This window comes from Diadema antillarum, unplaced genomic scaffold (genome assembly GCF_040938485.1).
Source record: "Diadema antillarum isolate AM-2024a unplaced genomic scaffold, OU_Dant_1.0 seq00002548_RagTag, whole genome shotgun sequence".
In the NCBI taxonomy this organism is placed as follows: Eukaryota; Metazoa; Echinodermata; class Echinoidea; order Diadematoida; family Diadematidae; genus Diadema; species Diadema antillarum.
The window spans coordinates 13,118-35,847 of NW_027273150.1; the positions used below are offsets into that span (position 1 = coordinate 13,118).

Genomic DNA, 22,730 nt, shown 5'->3' on the forward strand with positions numbered 1-22,730 from the left:
TCCGGGCTCTTATAAAAGTGGCAAAGGATAGAGATTATCTAATCCTACTAATCAATTCTTTGTCACCGTGGGCTTTATTGCTGGACTGAGGTTTTGTTTATGCCCAAGTGGGCTCTCCAACTTAACAAAGAGGTCAAGTTCTGAGGATCAACTGAAAACTGATTCTAAAGCCAAATCATACTTGCAGTTCTCAGAAGGGCTAAAAATTCATCTTCCACCATTTGGAATTCTGCCAGCATACATCGAAAGGGTCTACCGAAAGACTTACAGAATACCTGGCTGATGCAATCTGCCAGGACAATGAGTGGTCTTGGAGCATTTTTGAGATCAAAGGTATAAAACAAATTTGATCACGTATTTGACTTTTATTCCAGAAGAGCTCTTCCCTTTCAGTATTGTGGGTATGTGACGATCAATCGTGCCCTAACAATCTTGTTTTTCAACAAGCTCCATGCAATTCCCTCTACCACAGAAGATTGGTAAGTACTGCTGTTGTCTGATTTGTCAATTATTAATCGATTACAACAAAGTTATGTATCAACCAGGATAGGGTATGCTCTGAGACAGTCTTATTTTTTTTGGCTAATACTATTTCACACTTTTGTCATTACCAAACTGAAATTGTGTTATTACAGTGTTATTACACATATGTTCTTAGTATGTACATGTGTACATTTTAGAGCAGAAATTGACAGTTCTTGCAGGCATATGAGATCTATGTTTTCATTACGAAAAGAAAAGAAAAACAATTGGCAAGTCCTAAAAACACATTACCTTTTGGAATATAAAGGCTTGAACCTGGGAGTGGTTATACCAATGAACTGAAAAATGTCTTTGAGATTGGTGACAGGGAACTTGCTCCCTATGATACTCACACAAGAACATTCAAAAGACCAATAGATACTACTCCAATTATATTTCCGGGTCAAGCAAACCTACGGTATGTAGTGAGCTGCTGTTGGTTATCTGCTATTCATTTCAGTTCAAGTTCTTTGTGCCACATTGAATTACACGGTGGCACACACAAATCCAATGCTTTAAGACAGTCACCACTTTCCATTAGTGACAAGGGGGGGGGGGTGGGGTTGAAGGCAATTAGACAGTTAGGACATTGTTGCCATGGAAACTCATGAGAGTGGGTGTGCAAGTTAAAAAGGGCAATCTTGACTTGGAAGCCTTGACTTGTACATTCTTGATGGGGGTTGGGGGAGTTGACCTCCTTTCTTTAAGCTATCTTCATGTGTGTGTGTGATTACCTCATCGTGATGTTGTATTGATCCTATGGACAAATGAGAGGATGTTTTGTCAGTTCCACGTAGAGAACAAAAATTAAATCATTTCAAAAGTGCTTGTCCATATTGAGAGCATCATTTTCTCTATATCCTTACGACTTGTCTTTTTTTTTTGTCTTCAGGCTAAGACATTTTCGAGGTTAAATAAAAACCAGTTGATGCACAGACTAATCCTTTCTTGTCCATATCTTAAAGATCACATCAGTACAAATGGCCTTCAACGCTTTGATTTTTGGGCAAAGACTTGTACCCCACAGCAGATGACACTCATATAAAATGATACACAAGTAAAAATAAGTATATCTGACAACAAACGGTTATCTCTCCTTTCTTTTTCTCTATTTCTTATGTCCATTTTTTTTTTTCTGTTTGTTTTCTTCAACTCTCCTACTCCTTTCACACTAACCTCTTGTTATACCAGGAAGCCCGTATAGACACAGAGATTTTTTTTGTTACAATTCCATTACAGAGGTAAAACGAGTTATTCGACAAGCAAGGCAAGAGGCATCGAGATAAACGCCAAATGTCAGGCCTGCTCCGGTTGAAACCATTGCCGTTGATGCCTCACTGTCATCAAAAGAATTGACTCCACTAGAGATGTTTAAAAAAAAGAAAAAGAAAAAGACAACCACACACTCGACAACCTTTGCACTTGTCTTCAAAAGTAAAGCAAAGGCAATAAAAAATTTGATATTGACGAGACCAATTCTGACATATGGTGGAAACGGGAATTCCTCTACTCTCCTCGAAGGCTGTCCACCCAACAGCAAAGCAATCTCTTTCTCAATTCTTTTTTGTCATTTTTTTTTTCGTTTAAATTCTTAAATCATCTTAAATGTTAAATTTTCATAAGTGCTATTCACTATGTACATAGCTGGTGTTGAATATAATACAACTTGTCCATTGATAAATTTTTTACAATACATGAATAATATAAAACAATATTTCACAATTTCTCGACCAAATTTTGTTAAGATTTCAATGTGTATTTCTTTTTTTTTTTTGCCCCATGATTCTGCCCCATCTACCAAAATGTTGAAAAGAGAAGAAAAAAAAAAGGAGAGAGAGAGAGAGAGAGAGAGAGAGAGAGAGAGAGAGAAAAGAAAAAAGAAATGGTAGGAGAGATCCAATGGATGCCATTCAGTGTTGCCTGTCACCAAAGGGAAAAACAGTGACGGGGAGGTTGACTGTGTGCCACGTTTGAGCGACGATGACAGTTTCCTCTGCACTTCCCTTTCTTCCCCCGCGATACCCACGGATAAATACCAAAGCTCTCTCCCTCAAAAAGAAAAAGAAAAAAAGAAAAAAAGAAAGAAACAGAACGAAAGAAAGGAAAAAGACCAATCTGTAGTGTACAAATTGCCTCCAAAAGAGAGTTTGCTGATAATTCTCTGCACCGTCACGTTCTGCTCCTATTAAACCGAACCCCCATCGTGAACGACGATTATATGTGTAGCTTGCATGTAAAAATCGACAAAGTTATCACACACTTCCACGCATGCCTCCAGCACGCGTATTTCTCAGATAAATTTTGCGCACTCCATACGAGTCCTGTCAGCTCAATATGGCCATGATTCTGTCGTCTTTCCCCCCTCCATCTCCCCCTTTCTCAGTATTTACAATGAGTTAACACAGGAGGAGGCAGCTCACTACCTTTTATCATTCTCCTGGTATCTGCCGTTCCCAAATGTGATGACATACACTGTATCATTCACGAGATACCTTATCACCTGTTTTTTTGTCCTTTTTTTCTGTTGTTGTTGGCATATTTGCCGTAAAAACCAGATGGGGTCATGCCCTTGGACTCTGGTGTGATGGCCTGTATTGAGATAAGGAACTTCTGTACACGTCCATGTGCACCCAAAAAAAAAAAAAAAAAAAACTTTTATAGAAGACAATGGTTCCATGTGAGTGGTGTTGGTGCAGGTTCCTGAGAAAAAATGTGCTTAGATTCCTCCTTTTCAAATAGAAGGATGGATGAGGTTCCAGAGAAGGCAATCATCTGACTGGGGCAACGAGGTTTCGAGCTTTTATTATTCTGCAAAACACTGCTACTGGCTACAAACTTAAATCTTCATTGGCACTGGATTTCTGCTAAAGGATATTGTCATTTCATTATCTTTCTTCTTTTTTTTTCATTAGAAGAGCACAAGTAATATAATGTTTGTTAATTAGCAGGACAAATAGATAAGAAGGCAAATGAATACATTTTCTGTTTTCACATAAATGGAAAGCTCAGATCTTTTGACGTTATGCAAAGAAATCTTAAAAAACCAGGCAGGGTTGTTTTTTTTTTTTTTTTTATTGGCGCTATCTTATAGTTGGGGTGCCAAGCATATTTGGCATGAAATTTTGGCACGAATAAAGGCTTGTTTCCTACATCTCTTGTTGATTTCCTCTGATAAAAACGAGGAGAAAAAAATTCCTACCGGTCCTATCTCAGGGGATAGTGATAACATCACATGCTGTATAATGGACCCCTCCCAAGCCCTGTTTAGAGTTTAGAAGGTATCACAGAGTCCCTCCTGACCGATAAGCGGCGGGGTGTGGAGTATTGTGTCCTTACCCACTAATCAACGTGGCTAACGATTCCCGTCTTTCCTTCGACACATATCCTATACCGTCAGAAAAGCTGCATTGGTGATTCATTATTAGCAAAAACACAACCTCAAATTCACTTCCTCGCGGAGAGAGAATTCTATTTGTCGATCCCTCCTCTCGCTCGCTGCCTACCCTATCTACCTAGGTTGCTACGTGGCTGACTACGCTTTGCTGAGCAGGTTGCTCCCGTACACATAAGAACACTTGCACGTTTTCTTGAAGAGCAGTACGGAGAAGCCGAGAGCGTTTGCGCCCCCACCAACCCCTCCCCCGTCTCTGGCAGGCTGCCAGGAGGAGGTGGAAGCTAAGAGATCGCTGGTCAGATGACCCCCTTCCTCGCGACCTGTCGCGCATGGAGAGACGACCAGTAGTCCCCGCATTCCTGTCTCGTATTGCAGGAGGCCCCTCCGAAAAGGCTACAGATTACCCTGTTAATGTTCCTGTACGTCGGCCATCCAGCCTTGAACATGGCAAAGCATTTTGTTCAAGGTCCTTTTCTTTTTTTCTTCTTCTTTTTGTGTTCAAAGTCCTAGCTCCTGAGAGGATGAACCCACTGCTGAGCTGGCTGACCAAAAAAACACCTCCCTCCTGTGGATGGTCTGGAGAATGAACGCGCTGTCGTCGAGCGAAATTCCATGAACCATTTTCAGTCAGTTGATTCATGCTCTTAAGTACCTCCAACAAGGATCGGCAGTTGCCAGACGACACCCAGAGTTAAGAGCCAGCGGCCAGACTCGGATGATGTGCACTCTTTGCGACTGTCTTCCCAGTCCACACCGACAGAACCTCCGCTACGTGACCCGCCTCACACCAAGGAGCTTGCTCACACACACACATTGCCTTTTAGGGCTGGGAGGAGGAACGTTCGTACCATCCCGTGACAAGTAGGACCCTCCCTGGCCACTGGTGGGGGGCACCAAGTCCCTGTCCCTCTACCCTGTTGACACCACCCATGGCGGAGGTCGGTTACTCTGCCTATCAGCATCAGCACCGAGGCGTAGCCTGCCACAGCTGTGCTGCAGATTGATGCAGAAGTCATCCGTTGACCCACTGAGAGTCCTCCCTACCTCTCCTCCACCCCTAACCACTGAGAAATAGAGAACTATCTACCTATCTATAACCACCGCGTGGCAAAGTTCTTTTTTTTTCAATTTTTTCAATTGTTTCATTTTTTTTTTTTGTCATGTCAAATACGAGTAGACTAGGAGTAGAGGAGACGGTGAATGGAGGGGGAGGCTGCTATTCACAAATGCCGCACACACATGGCTGTAGAGTCCGGAGGGGGCGCCACGTGCCGGGGGATGGCTGCCGTCAGCTCCAGGTAGCTGGTGCTGATGGTCCGCAGCGTGGGCATGCACATGAGGACCTGGGGCAGGAGGTTGGGCTTGGAGCGATGGTTCTGCGACAGCATGTAGGCAAAACCGCTCAGCACTTTGTCCTGAAGTGCCTCCACTTGCATCTTCTGCTTTAAACCTTGCAAGTCTGCAAAGAGAGAAAGAGAATAAAGGAGAGAGACGGAGAGATACAACATATGAGAATAAATTCAGATACTGATATTGATGGGAGAAACTAAATCACTTAATCACAAAAAGGACCTGGTAAACTTTTCTTGCAACATACAGTGAGTATACAAACACAAAGTCAGGCACACACACTTGAATTATGGGATACATTTCTACTACAATCTCTTCCACTACAAATGTCACCCGGGTAACTAGGTACAGCTGACTTTGATGGGCAATGAAAATTTGGCAACCAGTCCTGAAAAGAGCGCCATCTGTGTTACCATGCCATATAGTGTAAACACTGACACTTTATAGTTCCCCCCACTGCTCCCAACTCTACCTACGGATTTAACATACCCGCTGGAAAGATATGCCATATAAACCTCCCTCCCCCTTCCCCACAAAATTTGGTTCCTAGTGACCATCAACACACTAGATGGGAACCTGGTCAGTTGTGTACAAGCTCTATGGACATTTTATAATCTTGTAGTATATGGGTTTAAGTACGCCATTTGCAGTCTAAACATACATATACCATTATAGCACGATACATGTATATGTAACTCGGCCCCTCCCTCCCCCCCCATCATCCTGTAGACTGGACAAAAACTGTCTTGGTCCGTCGGATGGCACCTAATGTGAAGGAATATAAGCCATACTAACACCAAGGAGTTATTGGGTTTTTGCATCGTGATGCTCCCCATAAAGAAGTTTACTTGGAACTGTTCACACACACTGCGCGAGACAAATCATCACGCTGTTTAAAAAAACCAAACCCCCCCCAAAAAAACCCAAAATAACAACAACAACAACAACAACAACAAAATTAACAGTGACTGGAACATGGCCCCAGGCATTAGAATGTGCAGACCTACTTGGCAAGTTGCATTATGGGACCCCCCCCCCCCAAAAAAAAAAGATAATATCTCTGCGCGCCGTTTTCACACACCACACAGGGCAAATTATCATGAATGTTCAACAAAATAAAGTGAGACAAATTTTCACGCTGTTTAAAAAAACCAAACCCCCCCCAAAAAACCCCAAAATAACAACAACAACAACAACAACAACAAAATTAACAGTGACTGGAACATGGCCCCAGGCATTAGAATGTGCAGACCTACTTGGCAAGTTGCATTATGGGACCCCCCCCCCCAAAAAAAAAAGATAATATCTCTGCGCGCCGTTTTCACACACCACACAGGGCAAATTATCATGAATGTTCAACAAAATAAAGTGAGACAAATTTTCGTATTGAGATGCAGATCGCGATAATTAATGATTTGTTTGTGTCCACACACACACACAAATTACCAATTCTTTTTTTTTGCATTGCGCTGCAAAACGCGGATTTCAAAAGACATTAATTTTGGATGTGTGCGAATGCAGCAGTACCGTTGGAACCCACTTTTTTTCGATGTGTTTCTATTTCAGTCTTTTTCACAGACAGGGAGTATAATGAGGGGTCTGCAGGGAGGGAGCAATTTTCACGTGAAATCTGATCCGCCAAAGCGGCCCCTTTTCCCAGAGGAGGTTATAATTTCTCGTCCGTTGTCTGCGCCATGGTTGACTTAACTTGTAAAATGCCATCTAATTTTAGCAGTATTTATACTGAAGGATGAACGTTTCCTGGTTTCGCAGAAACTTGACCGGCGAGGGGGTTTGGTTGGTCTTTAATACAAAACGGGGAAACAAAATCTATCAGCTTATCAGGCAAAATACATCCTGTTCAACACTTATCTTTACCTTACCTAATTTGATACCCATGCTCTGCTATGACTCATTACACTTATTCACCTTGGTTATGTTGTGACTGTAAACGTACAAATACGCACATCTATACATACACACACTCATGAGCCAATCAAAATTGGGGGGGGGGGGTTGATGGTTCAACTCCTAATTAGATGGGACCTTCTTAGCAATATTGGGCAGTACGTGATGACCTAGAAGGCTTGGCACTGTCTGCTCATTGAATTGTCTGCTCCTGATTCCCCTAACCCCTCGACAAAAGAAAAAAGAAAAAAGAATGAAAAATAACCACATATAACAAAAGATCAGAAGAAAAACAACCTGAGGCGTCGATGATGATGGATGCTGCTCTGTTAATTTGTTTCAATTTGGCTCTGAGGCACTCTCACCTGATGCAAGGAGGAGGAGCGCTGAAAAGACGGCGATGTCTTCTTCTCTCAGGTGCATGCTGTTGAGGCTCTCTGCCAGGCTGAAGAGGAGCTCGAAGAACACCGCCAGGTTGAAGTCACTCGCTGCAGGAGACCAATGAAAGAGATGAAGAGGGGGGTGGGCGTGGGTGGGGAGAGAAGGGGGGGGGGGGTGGATGATATAGGGAGGTGAGGCCAGAGAAAGAGAAACAATAGGAGATGCATGACATTAGGATTGTCATAGATAATGATGTTCATTATGTGAATCTATCACCATGGGCAAGGTGAGGCGGGGAAGAGGGATTCAAGACTAGCAGCATAAAATGATTTATAGCAGGAGAAAGGAACTCCTAGTCTTACAATAATGTGGCTGGAAACACATGAATACACTTAAGGAGGTTGAAGAGATGGAGTAACAACAGAGTTATTCCCTTTGATCTATGTTCGAAGCCGCCGCTCAAAAATATTTGAAGCATGTGCCAAAAAGGATTTGCCGCACCGATACGATGACAATTGACTCGTGTCTCATTGCATAATCACCAGCCACTTTCAAAGGAAGATATGTCTTTGTGATGGTAATTACTTTTCACTATCCCTTCTTATAAAAGCTAGGTGGTACAGACACAAGGATGCGTGAACAGAAATTGAGGAAAAAATGCTGAAATGGAAATGAAAATTACTCGACTGGGCATACGCTGGCACTAATCTGATATATCTATCAATAAAGAATTATACTTGAAGATTATTACATGTTAGTTTCATTTGAGGAAATTAAGTCGAAAAGTGATAAAACCAGCTATCCAGGATTTACAGTTTTAAACATTTTCACATAATCCAGCTCTGATTTACACTTTTGTGCAAATTTCTGAACGAAATTGACTTTTGTTTCACATGCTTTATCATTAAGTGAAATTCCATTTCATTTAATAAATAGATAAGCAAAATATGGCCAACATTATGATAACGTTCAAAATGAATCTTCAGATTGCTCAGCAAGACAGCGACTTGGAACATCGATCATCAAAGGCACAAGTGCACCTGTGGAATTCTTTTGTACATCAATAGAAATCTGACAACTGTTTGAATAAATTACAGCCAGTTGGAACTCCATGTCTAAAACCTCCTTGATACACTGCTCTCTCCTTTTTTCAATCTTGAATGAAGTGACATAGAGAAAATGTGACATTCACATTGATTGGGGGGGGGGGGCTTGGATAGAGTCTATCATAACTTGATTTGCTGTTGTTGTTGTTGTTGTTGTTGTTTTGTTACCCTGCCCAAGTGAACGGAAAGTGTGAATGTTCCATGCTAATGACTTGAGTGTTACCGAAGGACGGCCACCAGTATTCAATCGCTAGTGACCATTCAGGGACGCTTTGTCTCCTTGATGGAGCATTTTGGAGGGCTGAGGGTCGAGGAATGACAGCCAAATTCACTTTAATCAGGTTAATGATGATTCAGGGTTTGCAGCTTTGTCAACATGATTGCACATTTCATTTCCCCTTCTCACTGATCCATTGATCAGTTCGTCTTCTCAAACTGTGTGAATTTACCACACCACACCATTGCGTCCTCAATAACGGTGATATGTCTGGGCCTACGATCCCAATCTCTCAATGAAAAAAAAAAAAAAAAAGAAAAAAAGAGAGAAAAGGGCCAAATGAGGAGGGGACGGGGGAGATCACAACAAGTTTAATTAATCTGCCCTACTGATGGAAGAAGGAAGGTTAATAGCATCAGAATTCCTGCTAAAAATAACCCTTCCACTAATTCCAAGTCATGGCTGGTACCTCGCGCACATAGGCCTAAAATAGCTCCCAACGTCAGGGCCGTGACATGACAATGACGTCAAGTGCTTGTTAAGTTAATATCATCATAATTCCCATTGCAGCTCTACATGCTTAACATGCCTATGGTCAAAGTTATCACAAGCTTCATTCTGCAGTACCCCTAACCCTCCTCCAATTAGAGACACACATACTGGCTCCTATGACCTTAATGAAATGTTACCATGCAGAGTGCTTTGGACCATTTAACAAGCAGGAAAACATCAGCACAATAAGTTTTATCACCAGTGGCATGGAATCCAACAGAACAAATAAAAACATCCAACAATACCAACTATCCAAAACAATTTACAGGGGATAAAACTTAATGACTAAATTTCATCTGGGTCATTACCATTAAGCCGGACAATATAGTATTACATATCTGCCCCCACTGTGCGTGTGTCCTCTGTGTGTGTTTAACGGCACTATATAAAATTAGGAGTAATAAAAAAGAAAATGTTCGAATTATCTCATTTGATGCATATGTATAGCTCAAGTGTATAACACTCTACCAGAGTAACATACAAAAATTTTGTAATAAAGCTCAGAGGAGATATCACTTATTTTTTTCTTCAATAAACCGTCACAGTGACGGCTTATTGTAGAAATGGTTTGTAATAAAACTATTGTTCACATTTTGTATTGTAATACTTAACATGGATTATACTGATTAGCATCTTCATGGTGGTTATTTTTATCCCTAGCCCACACTTTATAATGATTTTGAAGCATTCAAGCTGTTTTTTTTTTCCATCTGCCAATGCCTGCAAGGGGCTATAATATTAAAGGACAAGTTCACCTTCATAAACATAAGGATTGAGAGAATGTAGCAATATTAGTAGAACACATCATTGAAAGTTTGAGGAAAATCAGACAATCCGTTCAAAAGTTATGAATTTTTGAAGTTTTTGTGCAGTACCCGCTGGATGAGAAGACTACTGCAGTGTATGAATAACTTAGATGTCACATGCGTACAACAATATAAGGAAAATATAAAGAGAATTTAACAAAATTCCATCTTTTGAAAAAAGTACACATTCCCCTGACTCGTTACCGACAAATGTTATGGATAATATTATTCCCCCTGCCTTTAGAAAGAGGCAAGTCAAGTGCTCTATTATTATGCGAAAAAAAGTGAAAATATGTTGAATTTTCTTTTACATTTTCTTTATACTGTTGTACGCATATGACTCACAAGATGTAGTAGTCTCCTCATCCAGCGGTTCCAACACAAAAATTTAAACAATTCATAACTTTTGCATCGATTGTCCAATTTTCCTCAAACTTTCACTGATGTGTTCTACTAATATTGTTGCATTTTTTCAATCCTTATGTTTATGAAGGTGAACTTGTCCTTTAAGTATGCATGTCTCTCCCCCACCCCCCACCCCTGTGTGAATGCTCTCCTTTTAGTGTTTTGTGTGTGTACTCTTCATGTGCATGTTCCGGTGCATGTGTGTGTAATTTCACATGCAGTATAACTTTGCATCCTGTTTGATGATATAGAAAGAGACTATAATATACATTGAGTACATAGAGCATTGTAAACACTATCTGCTCTTCCTTCCCTTGCTACATAACACTTGAACATACACATATAAATTTAGCAGGAAGTGATATCAAGTACATGTATTTGATAGCATACAGGTGGGTGACTTGAAAAAACAACATACAAACCTGAAGGCATAGACCTGAGCAATGCTTAACTAAAATAGACCCCCCCCACACCCCCCCCCCCAAAAAAAAAAGAAGAAAAAGAGAACAGACATAAGAAGATTACATTGTACATACAAATGTATAGACTGGCATACAGTGCATATTGTGCCCACATCCTCAGAGATATCAGCACAAAGTGAGCGCAAGTGGAAAGCTGTCTATAAACCCGCTCTGATGACCACCTTTTTTCGAACAACCTCGTCCATCACAGCAAATACATTGTATGATGCCCTCATGTGTGGACCCCACAAGTTGTCACAAACACTCTCTTCACATGAGAGGTTTGCTAGCAACTATTGCACAAGGTATTTACAATGGCTACAATATCAGTGCCATGGTCGTTGCCTGTTTATGGTTGCTCCCATGAAACAATATATCGTTGACTGCAAATGTTGCAGGAGTTTCACAAAGTGGGGGCTATGACATTACAATTGGCCAGCTGTTGTAAGAACGACGCTCTGCACACTACATGGCGCAAACAAGCAAACAATGCGGGAATTATCATCAACACTGCCTATAGGCTTAATATCATGAACACATGATAGCACAGTTCATTCTTCTCAAATTATAATTTAGCATGGAGAAGGCTGGGGGTGGGGCAGCCTTGAAATGATAAATCATTGATGCAATTCTCTATAGGTATAAATGGTATGATAAAACAATTTATGTGATATTACTCATAACTGGAATAGAAATTCTACACCAAACCCATGCTATCATTAAACAGACTTCGCGATGAAGAGAGTACCTGAAATCTAAACTGATGAGTTTGGCCAAACTACAATAGTTACGTTCAGATGGTGATCCTTAACCTTGAGGATAAGCTCTATGGGGCGCCAAGTGTTACACGGTCGATAAATTTCGTGATGAAATGACTGATTTAGTGATGAAATTGATCGTGCGACACTTGGCGCCCCATAGAGCTTATCCTCACGGTTAAAGACCACCGTCTGAATGTAACTATTGCAATCTTGTAAATAGCTCTTTTTGCCTGATTTCATTAGCTCTAATGCGACAGTACTGCTATACATGCAATTCTTAAGAGGATGCAATTTGCTGGTACTCATAATGTTTTGTGAATGCATTGTGAAACAACTGCGATAACAACCCCCATGGTCATGCCTTAACATACCAATAGTGAAAAGGGGCTCTCAGATAATAGGCATGGATCATCAATCACAATTCTACAAATTGCTTTGTAAGATTTCAGAACATTTGGGATATGGTACGCATGATGGATTTATTCATTTTCTTGGACAGTGCATGAGACAAGCACCTGCCCTGTATATGAATGCAGATACGACTAAAAAAAAAAACCCCAACAAAACAAAACAAAAACCCACAACAACAACAACTAAAACAGAGGATCTGAAAAGACTTCGCTGCTTGCGACGGCGGAGAATGACAAGCCGAGACGGAGAACTGTCAGGTGGTGAGAGTGACAGACAACCATGATACGGAACCAAAAGAGTTGTTCCTTTTGAGAAGCAATTTCGGGCACACGCCCCTTCTCCATCCCACCCATCCATCCACCATCATCCCCCATCCTCCCCCCTCCTCCTCCTCCTCCTCCTCCCATTTCCAATCATCATCAGAATACTATACAGCATTTGGGGAGAGATTATTCAATGATGGATGAGACCCACTGAGAATCCTTACAGCATTAATCCCACCTCCTAATCCACCTCGGAACTCAGAAATGCATCCCACAGGAGAAAAGATATGTGCGCTACGTGTCTCCATGAGTGTGTCTGTGTGTGTAAGCGTGTGTGTGTATGCGTGTGGGAGTGTTTGTGGGTGTAGTATGTGCTTGTATGTGTGGGTGAATATGTGTGTGTGGTGTGGGTGGGTGTGGATGCCATTACACACAAGAAAAAAAAATTATTCTAGAAATGAGGCTGAAAAGAGGACCTACAGCCAAGATGCAGACTGCTTAAAGGTATGAATTGTGGATGTGATCCTAACACAAAATGTAAAAGTGCACACAAATCTTGGACTGGGCGTTGCAGGTACATCATACTATAAAAGCTATTCCTTTCATGAGGGTTTGATTTTCCTTAATTTTGCGAATCACTGCTGGGCTGCAAACTTATAACAACATATAGTGAAAATATTGCCACCTGATCTTGATCGCATATAGTGGTGGAGTGAACGGACGACAGGCATGCAGTGAACTTACAGTAGCCTTGTGGTCAAATCACGATAACATCATCTCGCAAAAATGTCTGTGACCTCCTCATTCGCAAAAGATAACAGCTCTTACAGTACAAGGAAATTGTGTCAAAAGTGAGCTACATGAATACACCATGGTGACCATTCCATATCATATCATTCTATGACAAAAGAGGCAAATATGTGATCCCCCAACTGTGGAAAGAAATGCCTCCCAAGAATGCCATACAGGTCTATCACAGGAAAAAAAAAAAAAGTAGATGGGATAATTATGTGGGTAGTGTCCTGGCAACATCTGGGCCATCTTCAAACTCGGTTCGTTCGTAGCTTGGGCACAGCATAAGTCAGGACAAGGCAACATGTATGAAATGAAATCTCAAAGTTTGGCCTAAGCTGGAAATTGCATGGCACAGATGTAATGCCTACAACAAAACAAACAAACAAACAAACAAACAAACAAACAAACAAACAAACAAGCCCAAAATGACAAAGTCTATTCACCTAAGTAAATACTGGCCTATCTCAGAATTCTGTTGCCATATTCAAAAAGAAACTGGAAGACAAATAACAAGAGACTAGGATCACGTCCCCCAGCTGACAGACTTTATCACAGAAATGATGATGTACCAAACAAAGAATGAGAGGGGAGGGGGGGGGGGGGCGTAGATAATGCAACACAGTGCATGCAGATCAAGGTATTCCAGAAGGAGGACATTAATGTGAGATCATATGAGAGAAAAAGAAAGGAGTCTACGGAAAATAAAATTGTAAGATGGCAATGGACAAAGAGGTGAGATGGAGATGGGGACAGATAGAGAGAAAGAGAGAACTGGGGGGGGGGGGAGATGAAGGGAGAGAGGAGGACGGAACAGATGGAGGAAGAGTGCAGGTCGCCTTGGCTGAGCATACAAGGCTGCCTGCTGGGAGCTAACATGGTTCCAGGCTTTCATGTGGCTCTGCTGCTTCAGTCTTGACCTTGGCTCCGCATTGTTAGCAGGTAAAGGTATGAGTCATACGAACATAGCCTAATGTATCACCATTACTCAGGCACTAACACTGCCCCCCCCCCTCGCTCCATCTTCCTCTCTTTTCTTCATGCCCCAAGGGGTCAAATCTTTACGATTGATGCATTTAACATTTAACCACTCATGCACAAGGGTTGTATATGCCCCACTTGCTCCAGATTTTCTTCATTCAACCCGCTTGCGCTGCACCGAAAATGTGCCCCAGATAACCCTAAATGTGGTCTATTTACAGCCGCTCTCCCCCCGCAGGTACATATCTGCTATCCGAGGGCTGGCAGATGATATGTAGGTTATCTCGAACGTGCAATTTGTCTTGGGCCACCATGCGTAAATTGGTCATTAATTCAACATCATTTGGACGCGGGATGATCTGTCATATCGTCCGTGCCGGGGTACCTGCCAGCCAGCCAGCTAGCAATTTGTGGACAATGTCGACTGCCGACAGCCTTGAGTCATCCGACAACGCTAGACCTACTTTGAACGCATCTCATTAGGAAGATGACAATCGGGGGGGGGGGGGGGGGTGAGAAACAATTACTTAGATGCCTTGGATGAACAGGAAGTTAACATCCTGGAGGACAACATTATATATGAGGATAGGGAATAGAAAATAGATAGGCAAGGACGTGGGCATATATCAGCAGTACGTGTAAGCTAAGTTAGAGTGAATTATTTGCTTGGTGCCGCTACCTGTATTCCAAAATCCAGGAAGTCACGAGTGCAATGTAATGCAACGCCACGCCTAATCTGTAAGACAAACGATTTGGGTCAAATACTTGGGAGAATTTTCATGTCCCCCCCCCCCCCCCCCCCCCCCCCCCCTGTGTTATGTTAAATGCTGTTTTTCATTACAGGTATATGGTATGATACATCATTTGTTTCACAAATATGAGTCCAATGTTGATAGATGCAGTTGATACAGCTGTCCAGACAAGGTCAGAAACGAAATCGCTGATTTTTTATTTTTTTAATATTTTTTATATTTTTTTGGGGGGGGGGGGGGTGGGGGGTTGAGGAAGAAGGGGACGATGAGGGGAGAGTGAGAGTAGCGGTAGTGAAGGGGAAAGTGGCAAAAACGTGTGGAAGAGTTGTATGTTACCAAGCGATTGCTATAAAACATTATGTTCTTCTTGCATTCTTCCTCCCACCTCATACATAGCTTGGCACGACTACATACCTACCTTCCCCGCCGTGAATCAGCAACTACAGAAGGGAAGCATGGCTTGGCTGCCGCGAGGGAAGAAAGTGTGACTGGAACTGGATCGAAACCCTACGTTGTAACGGGATATTCTCCCCATTAACTCCCTTTCCTACTTGGATTTGACCCGTTGAAGACCCTGCAGTAGTGACTACCCCTAATGTATCCTCCGGATTCACTTCCCTACTTGTTCCCACTGGGGACTTTGTGACATGCACCAATAAAAGTCTACTTGTCATATTTTCATTGCCACGTCTACAAATATATTTATGTAAACTCCTGCATCGTGAATGAATGTAAGACCCAGTGGTCCAATCTATCAAAGTTATTTTTTTAAAAATATTCATGAAATCTATGGTTCAAATTTAGTCCATCGTCTACAAGTGTGAAGCAGGCATATCTTGCCTGTTTACATCTGTAAGGAATGTCATGTGCGTGCCCGACTTTAAAATTTACAGAATCCATGGATTTGATCTGAGTTACCTTGCAAAATGGGCATTCAGTGAATATATGATACAATAGCTATAGATACAAATATGAGACTAAAACCCAGGCATACCCAACTATGACAACTGCATAGGAATTGTTCTGTCATACTAGGAAATAAGTTTTGCGCAGTTATATCATTACACCAAGGAAAAAAAGACCAAAAGAAAAAAATATGCACGAGCCACAGGCTTTCCAATTGATTAAGTCCTTCAAATGTTATGATAAATATGGTCATGCACACAAACCAGACAAATTATAGATATGAATATGGCAGGAGCAGCAAAGCGTTTCCAATAAATATATCATGATGGTGATATTTTCGCGCCTCACCCACTTTTCTCCAGTCTGTGGCTACGTACATTGCCATTAGTCCCCACTCTTGTATTACTTGCATGCATCCGAGCACTGCTTGCACCTGAGGTTGGATGTTGGACCCCACATGCCAGTGCTGTAGGTTTGCTGGAGAATCTCCGTGAAACTCTATCATAGTCATTGAACTGGCTCACGAAATCTGATGAGCACTGCAATATTCAGGCACCCTCTACGGCCAAAGTTCTGGGCAACTACAATGGCCAATGTCTGATGACATAGTATGAAGCAGTCACTAACCAGTGTAACTTAATATTTCTCTTGGTTTTACATGTCATATAATTTGAGGCCCTCTACCCCCTCCCCTGACCATGAAAAACAAACAAAGATGAAACAAAACAGAAAGGAAAACCAAACAAACTGAAGAAAACAAAAATCAGCAAGTTTTCCCTAAACTAAAGAACAAGATCAATGACAAAATACACAATTTACCAATGGCTGGCGTTAATTGGTTTAGTGCAATCTATGGTGATGCTGACTGAGGATTACAACATGGTTTGGCCTGCGACCTTGCACAAGTAGCGTGCATTATGAATGGACATGCCAGGGTCGTCTCTCGTGACAACCAATGATCTAATCAATGTAATATGCATTGCACTTTACACGGTCCCGTGACCTGGGTGAATTGCTGTAACAATAACCAGTTGCTGTATGCTGCAATAACAAATACCGCGGCAATTTTCGCTAGGTCTGTTTTAGAATCTGTGCTCATTACCATGGCAGCAGAGGCAGGCTGGTACAGGTACAAGCGTAGATCGGTTTATGCTGTTATATTATGGCATATGCATGTATATCATATCATGCATTCAGGCCTAGATACAATATCGGCCTCTTTGACATTTCCATATCCGACAAGCTTTTAGCATCATGGTCAATTATGGTCACGCCCGATGAAGCTCCTTGACAACTTGTCCTTATCATACTTCCAAATATGCAGTCTATGATATTAAAGTCTTACCAAGATGATATTGTTTGACACACATTGAAGAGATACTTGTTTTCTTTCTCCATATTTGGTGACAGTTGCAAAGTAAATGACAGTGCTAGGTTAAAAAGAAAATAACAACATTGAACAAATTCATGTGAACAACAACAGCAACAACTGAGAGTGCCCTGATAACGTCAGACCTGTCTTGCTTATCTAATTCTACACGTATTTGTTCAACGGGGCAGGAGCTGCACAACAAAGCCCGAGCAATTATTGAGTAACAAATCTCTTCGGTATTTTGCTGCGAACTCGGGTAATGTCCCTTATTTGTCACTATTTTAAAATGCCCCTGTGTGTAACTTTCTGTTGTCTGAGCATCCATCCATCGGGCATAAGGGACAAACAAGAGCGCGGCTTGTTTTGCATGCTGGGAGCGGGCTTCATCGCCCCGGCACTGACGTCAGCACTACCAACACAGCCCAGAGCTATGTCGGGGGATGCAGATGTGGAATCCAGTGCGTGTTTCAGTTTGTAGCTCTGCTCTAAAGAGGTAATGCAGTCAGAGGGGATGGGGTGTAAGGGGGTGGGGGTATGGGGGGTGGGTAGAGATCCACTATTTTATAGGCATAGCTGTCCTAATTAGCACAGCGTTGGGGGCAGGCAGACTTGGAAAGAAACAGTTCTGTTTGTGTACCTAGAAAAAAATGACTCATTTTAATAGATACTGTATATCAGATGCATCAAGTCACGAGTCTTGGATCACTGCGGCCAACCTGGAGAAATTAATCTCCCACACTTTTATATTACATCTCTCCAAACCTGGAGAAGGTCTTCCACATGTTGTAGGCCATACCACAATGATGATGGTAGGGGTGGTGGTGGTGATGTTGGTGATGTTGATGATGGTGGCGATGTTGATGATGGTGATAGTGGCGATGCCGGTGATGGCGCACTAGTAGTGGCTGTGATGGGGGTTGTGGTAGTGATGATGGTGTTGGGTGGTGATGGTGGTATTGGTGATGCTGGTGGTAGTGATGGTGATGCTGGTGGTAGTGATGGTGATGGCGATGGTAGTGATGTTGGTTGTGATGGTGATGGTGGTATTGATGATGGTACAATAGAGTTGTGGTGGTGATGATGGTAATGGCGGTGGTGGTGGTGGTGGTGATGGCGATGGTGGTGGTGGTAATGGTGGTGGTGGTGGTGAGATGGCGGTGGTGGTGAGAGTGGTGCCAGTGATGGCGATGGTGGTGGTGGTGGTGGTAAGGGTGTTGCCGGTGGTGGTAGCGGTGGCGGTGAGAGTGGTGATAGTGGCAATGGTTATAGTGGTGACGGTGTGTATGTTGGGGGGATAGGGAAGATGTAAGCTGAAGGTGGTTTGGGGGCAGAAATCAGCAATATGCAGCTTTGCTCTATGATTCATGTGGTTGCATGGATACGATACTCTAATCATTCTGATACAGTCAGGTCAAGTACAAGTAGTGAAAAGATAGAACAAAAGAATGATAAAAGAATGTGCTGATCGAAGCGATTGGATTCTTACAAAGAACATTTCCTGATTGCTTTTGTTCATAGTGCTTAACAAAATCCCATCCCACGTTCGGCTTGACTTTGAAGTCTGCAACTCAACAAACAAAACAAAGATTGTTTCATTCAAACCTGACAGAACAAAGTTATGAGTCTTTAAAGCTTTTGCATGTCTTCACAAATGATTAATATCAGCGACGATTATGTTGTGGTGACGCCGACACGCCCTCACAAGTCTCTCTTCGCTTGGATACATATCTTCACCAAATTTTTCTGCTTGGAAACGCAGCTGCAAAAAATGTTGTCTGGTGCACTAGATCAATCTAAAGCTGTTGTGATTTAGCAGTGACAATTTCTTTGAAAAGAGAGTCATAGCTGCCAAGTCATGAACACAAAAAGCTGTAGGCTGTTTTCATGTATATGTACTAATAGGTAAAGTTGTGATGTAATAACATCATCACACCATTTAGTTCTCCCATATGTGACTCTGAATGCTTATCACTATGTTGTGCTTCTAAAGAACATTCCAGAGCTTGCTTATTTCTTGTCTGCTAGTCTTGGAACGCACATTCATTGATGTATTTGTTGACTTTGCTGCATTCATCAGATATAAACTTGGAAATGGAAGTTCCCTTTAACCTGTAGTTTAGTTTCAAGTTAATTGCCATTGGCACTAAACTAATGTGTGAAATGCCAGCCATCCTAAGATTAATTTTGGTGGCAATTGATGAGGTCTTCCTTCAAAAAAGAAAAATACTGCTGCTTCTCCCTTTAACAAGCCAAAAATATATTCTGGGTTTATTGGTCTGTGCCTCCTTGATGAACCCGGGCTGGCTGCAGCAAAGTCAGCAACACAGTTATGGGGCCAGCGATGTACACTCGCCACAAATTTCCTCTCGGCTGATCAATTCGTAAGAGCAGCATGGCGGAAAGATGATTAGGGTTAAGCATTGCAGATTAATATCTCATGCCATGTGCTTCAGAAACGATGTTGGCTACATCTAATGATGGGGCAATCTCAGCTTCATTGGAAGGAACATGCATATTGAGTAGTACTTCATCACAATTATCATGGTCCTATTAGTTTGATTGTGGGTGCCATGGAAAGAACAAAGGGGATGGATAGGGGAGAGAAAATTCTGAGGTAACATGGTATATTTCTTCAGTCTACTTCGATTGTTCTCAAGCCTTCTAACGCCGTTATTGCTCATCCTAAATTCATTGAACACTTTGCTCAGTTCCTGTGCGTGACAATAATTGCATTACAATCTGTTGAGAAAGTAGTGTGGATGAGAGAGAGAGAGAGAGAGAGAGAAAGGAAGATAGGGAGAGAGATAGAGAAAGAAAGCAAGAGAGAGAGAGAGAGAGAGAGAGAGAGAGAGACGGAAGACATAGAGGAAGAAGAGAAGATTCTGAGGTGCATGAATATGTAGGAGGTCAGATTATTGTATTCTTAAAGGTCAAATTTCACTTTCTAACATTAGCCTAAATGTTTGATATTAACAAATTGTTTTCTGTCACTGACTGTTATTCCATTGTAACAATTTTTCTTAAATATATTGGAGTGAGAGAGGGAGGGGGAGAGAGAGAGGGCAAAAAAGAGGGAGACAGGTTTGAGTGGGTTGTATGAAAGTTTTTAATTATCCAAGAACTATGATTTCCAAAGCATGTACCATCCTTTTCCCATTCTCTGTCTGTCGCTGTCTGTATGTGTGTCGGATTGTCTCTCTGTCTCTCTCTCTTTGCGAGTATCTAATGCCGTGCATGATGAAGTGGTATAAGAAAGGGACTTCTTTGGGGGTGATCGTCGATGCCGCCATCGATCATAGCCTCATCGACCCCAGGGGGACTGGAAGGAGACCTAGATTCGATGGCACGCACGGTGATGCCAGCCGCAGCACGGTTCGAGCCCTGGGCGGAGGCCCTCCTTGCAGCTAGCGATGCATCCAGTCGTCATTTCGCCATCCACTTCTCTATTTCTGAAGTGCTCACATGGTGGAATTTTGTATTGTAGCGGACACATTTGGACCCCGCGGATAGCAAGGGCTTGCTGAAAATATGCTTCAGGTAGCAACGCCTAATGACACAAACTGCACATTTCAATATAGTGACCTCCTTTTGTGAAGTGTAATGCAGTCGGGGTAAAAAAAAGCACACTAAGGCTTTGGGAGCTATTGTAAGTGCATGTGTGTGTTGCTATAGTAATCTCTCACTACTGAAGTTACGGAAAATATAATATTTTCAGGAAGGATAAGACCTTTCTCTACAAAGTGACTGAAAACTGTTTTACCTTTTTAACAAACTGAGTAAATGTTGCATTTTACTCCATCAAAAGTACAGAGCAAAAAGTTTACATGGTCTTACACGCTTCTGTTTCCTGTTACACTTACAGTATAATGTAGTCTTGCTTAAAAGTCAGGTGGAAATGAATGAGCTCCCAAATATCGCGATAAATCAATCCATCTATCCATTCATTCACCCACCACTCCATCCATCCATTTATCCATCCGTTCATCCATACACCGAAAGTAGGTTGTCCGGTGATCATAGCCCATCAGAAACAAGCAAACTCTCTGTGCAACATGTTGCCCAAGACCTGGACGTCTACATCATGAAACGAGCACCTTTTTCCATTTCACCTTGGCCCCATTTTTGCTTTCAGGAAAATTGAGGTGCAGCAGAGTCAACTGGCAATAGTAAACCTGTCTAATGGATAACAAGTCTAAGGATAACATTGCATTGTGGAAAGAAAGATGAAAGAAAGTAAAGGTTGGCTTTTAGGTTTCCAAACAAGTTGCAAAGTCTCCGGCCTGCGGGCTCGAGGCTGTATATACCTTGCCAAGTCCACAGCAATTACCCTGACATTTTACATACCAATATGTTTGCTCTGCAGATGCCCAGGATACTGGATGCATATTCATGATGACACTTAATGAATATTCATGACCACATTTCTCTTCATGCCTGGTTTTAGAGAAAAAAAATTGAAATGGTTAAAGGAGAACTTGCTCAAAAATGGGGGGGGGGGGGGGGGGGGGGGGGGTGGGAGGGGAAATGACGAAAGTGAACAATCTAAATTATCATGACAGAGATAATGTACACGCAGATATCACAGTTATGGCCTCAAATCATGTCAAATTTTGGTGAATTAACTTTGAAAATGGCTTCATATGACCACTACAAAATGTACTGTAGGTTTATGAAACTTTACTTCTGCTCTGTGGATAAGGCCATGGACCATTCATCATAACGTCGCTGGTTCAAATCCCCTGGCTGCAGTGGTTGCGCCTCTTTGCAAGACACTTTATCATATACCCCTTTCAGGTAATCGTGGATGCGGATAGGAGCAATAAGTCGTAAAATTTTGATTACATGAACGGGAGAGGAGTAAAAAAGTGCGCATTATTTTGATGCTGCTATTATGCGCATTATTGCAGCATGAGGAGTTGATCGAGAATACATGAACGCGTTTTACGACTTATGCGCACTAACATTCCACAGTTCGGTCAAAGGTCACTCGATTTCCCGCACAACCGTTGATTGCTGAGCTGGAGCAAGAGGTGTGCATACACGTGAGCATATATCACCGGAAACATTACGTCATTATAGAGGCGTGCGCAGAAACCATGACAAATACTCCCGTCTTTCGCACCGTTATATGAACGGGCGCTCGTAAAAGTAGTGCGCACTTCATGGGATACATGAACGCGATTTTGATTACTTCATCTGCATTATTTGGATGCGGATAATTGAACCGCGATTACCTGAAAGGGGTATTAATCGCCTCTTCATTGCCTATTCCTTTGGAGGGGACTTAAATCTGTAGGTGCTGTGGTTCCTTAATTGCTTTAAAAAAAAATTCTTGCTTCCAAAGAAGCCACATGAAACATATCAAAGTTCAAAATCAATTATTTTTCAAA

The 22,730-nt window shown here is 42.0% G+C and overlaps 1 protein-coding gene across 1 annotated transcript in view; it reads right to left on the reverse strand.

Annotated features, from left to right (window-relative positions):
* Nucleotides 1-1,136: 1,136 nt before the first annotated feature.
* Nucleotides 1,137-22,730, reverse strand: part of LOC139714940 (thyroid hormone receptor alpha-like) — a 42,088-nt gene continuing 20,494 nt past the window's right edge. The window contains exons 4-5 of the mRNA XM_071626588.1: nucleotides 7,540-7,662; nucleotides 1,137-5,375 (exon numbers count right to left, since the gene is read on the reverse strand). Coding sequence (XP_071482689.1) covers nucleotides 5,137-5,375; nucleotides 7,540-7,662 — 362 coding nt within the window. The 3' untranslated portion in view covers nucleotides 1,137-5,136. The remainder of the gene's footprint in view (nucleotides 5,376-7,539; nucleotides 7,663-22,730) is intronic.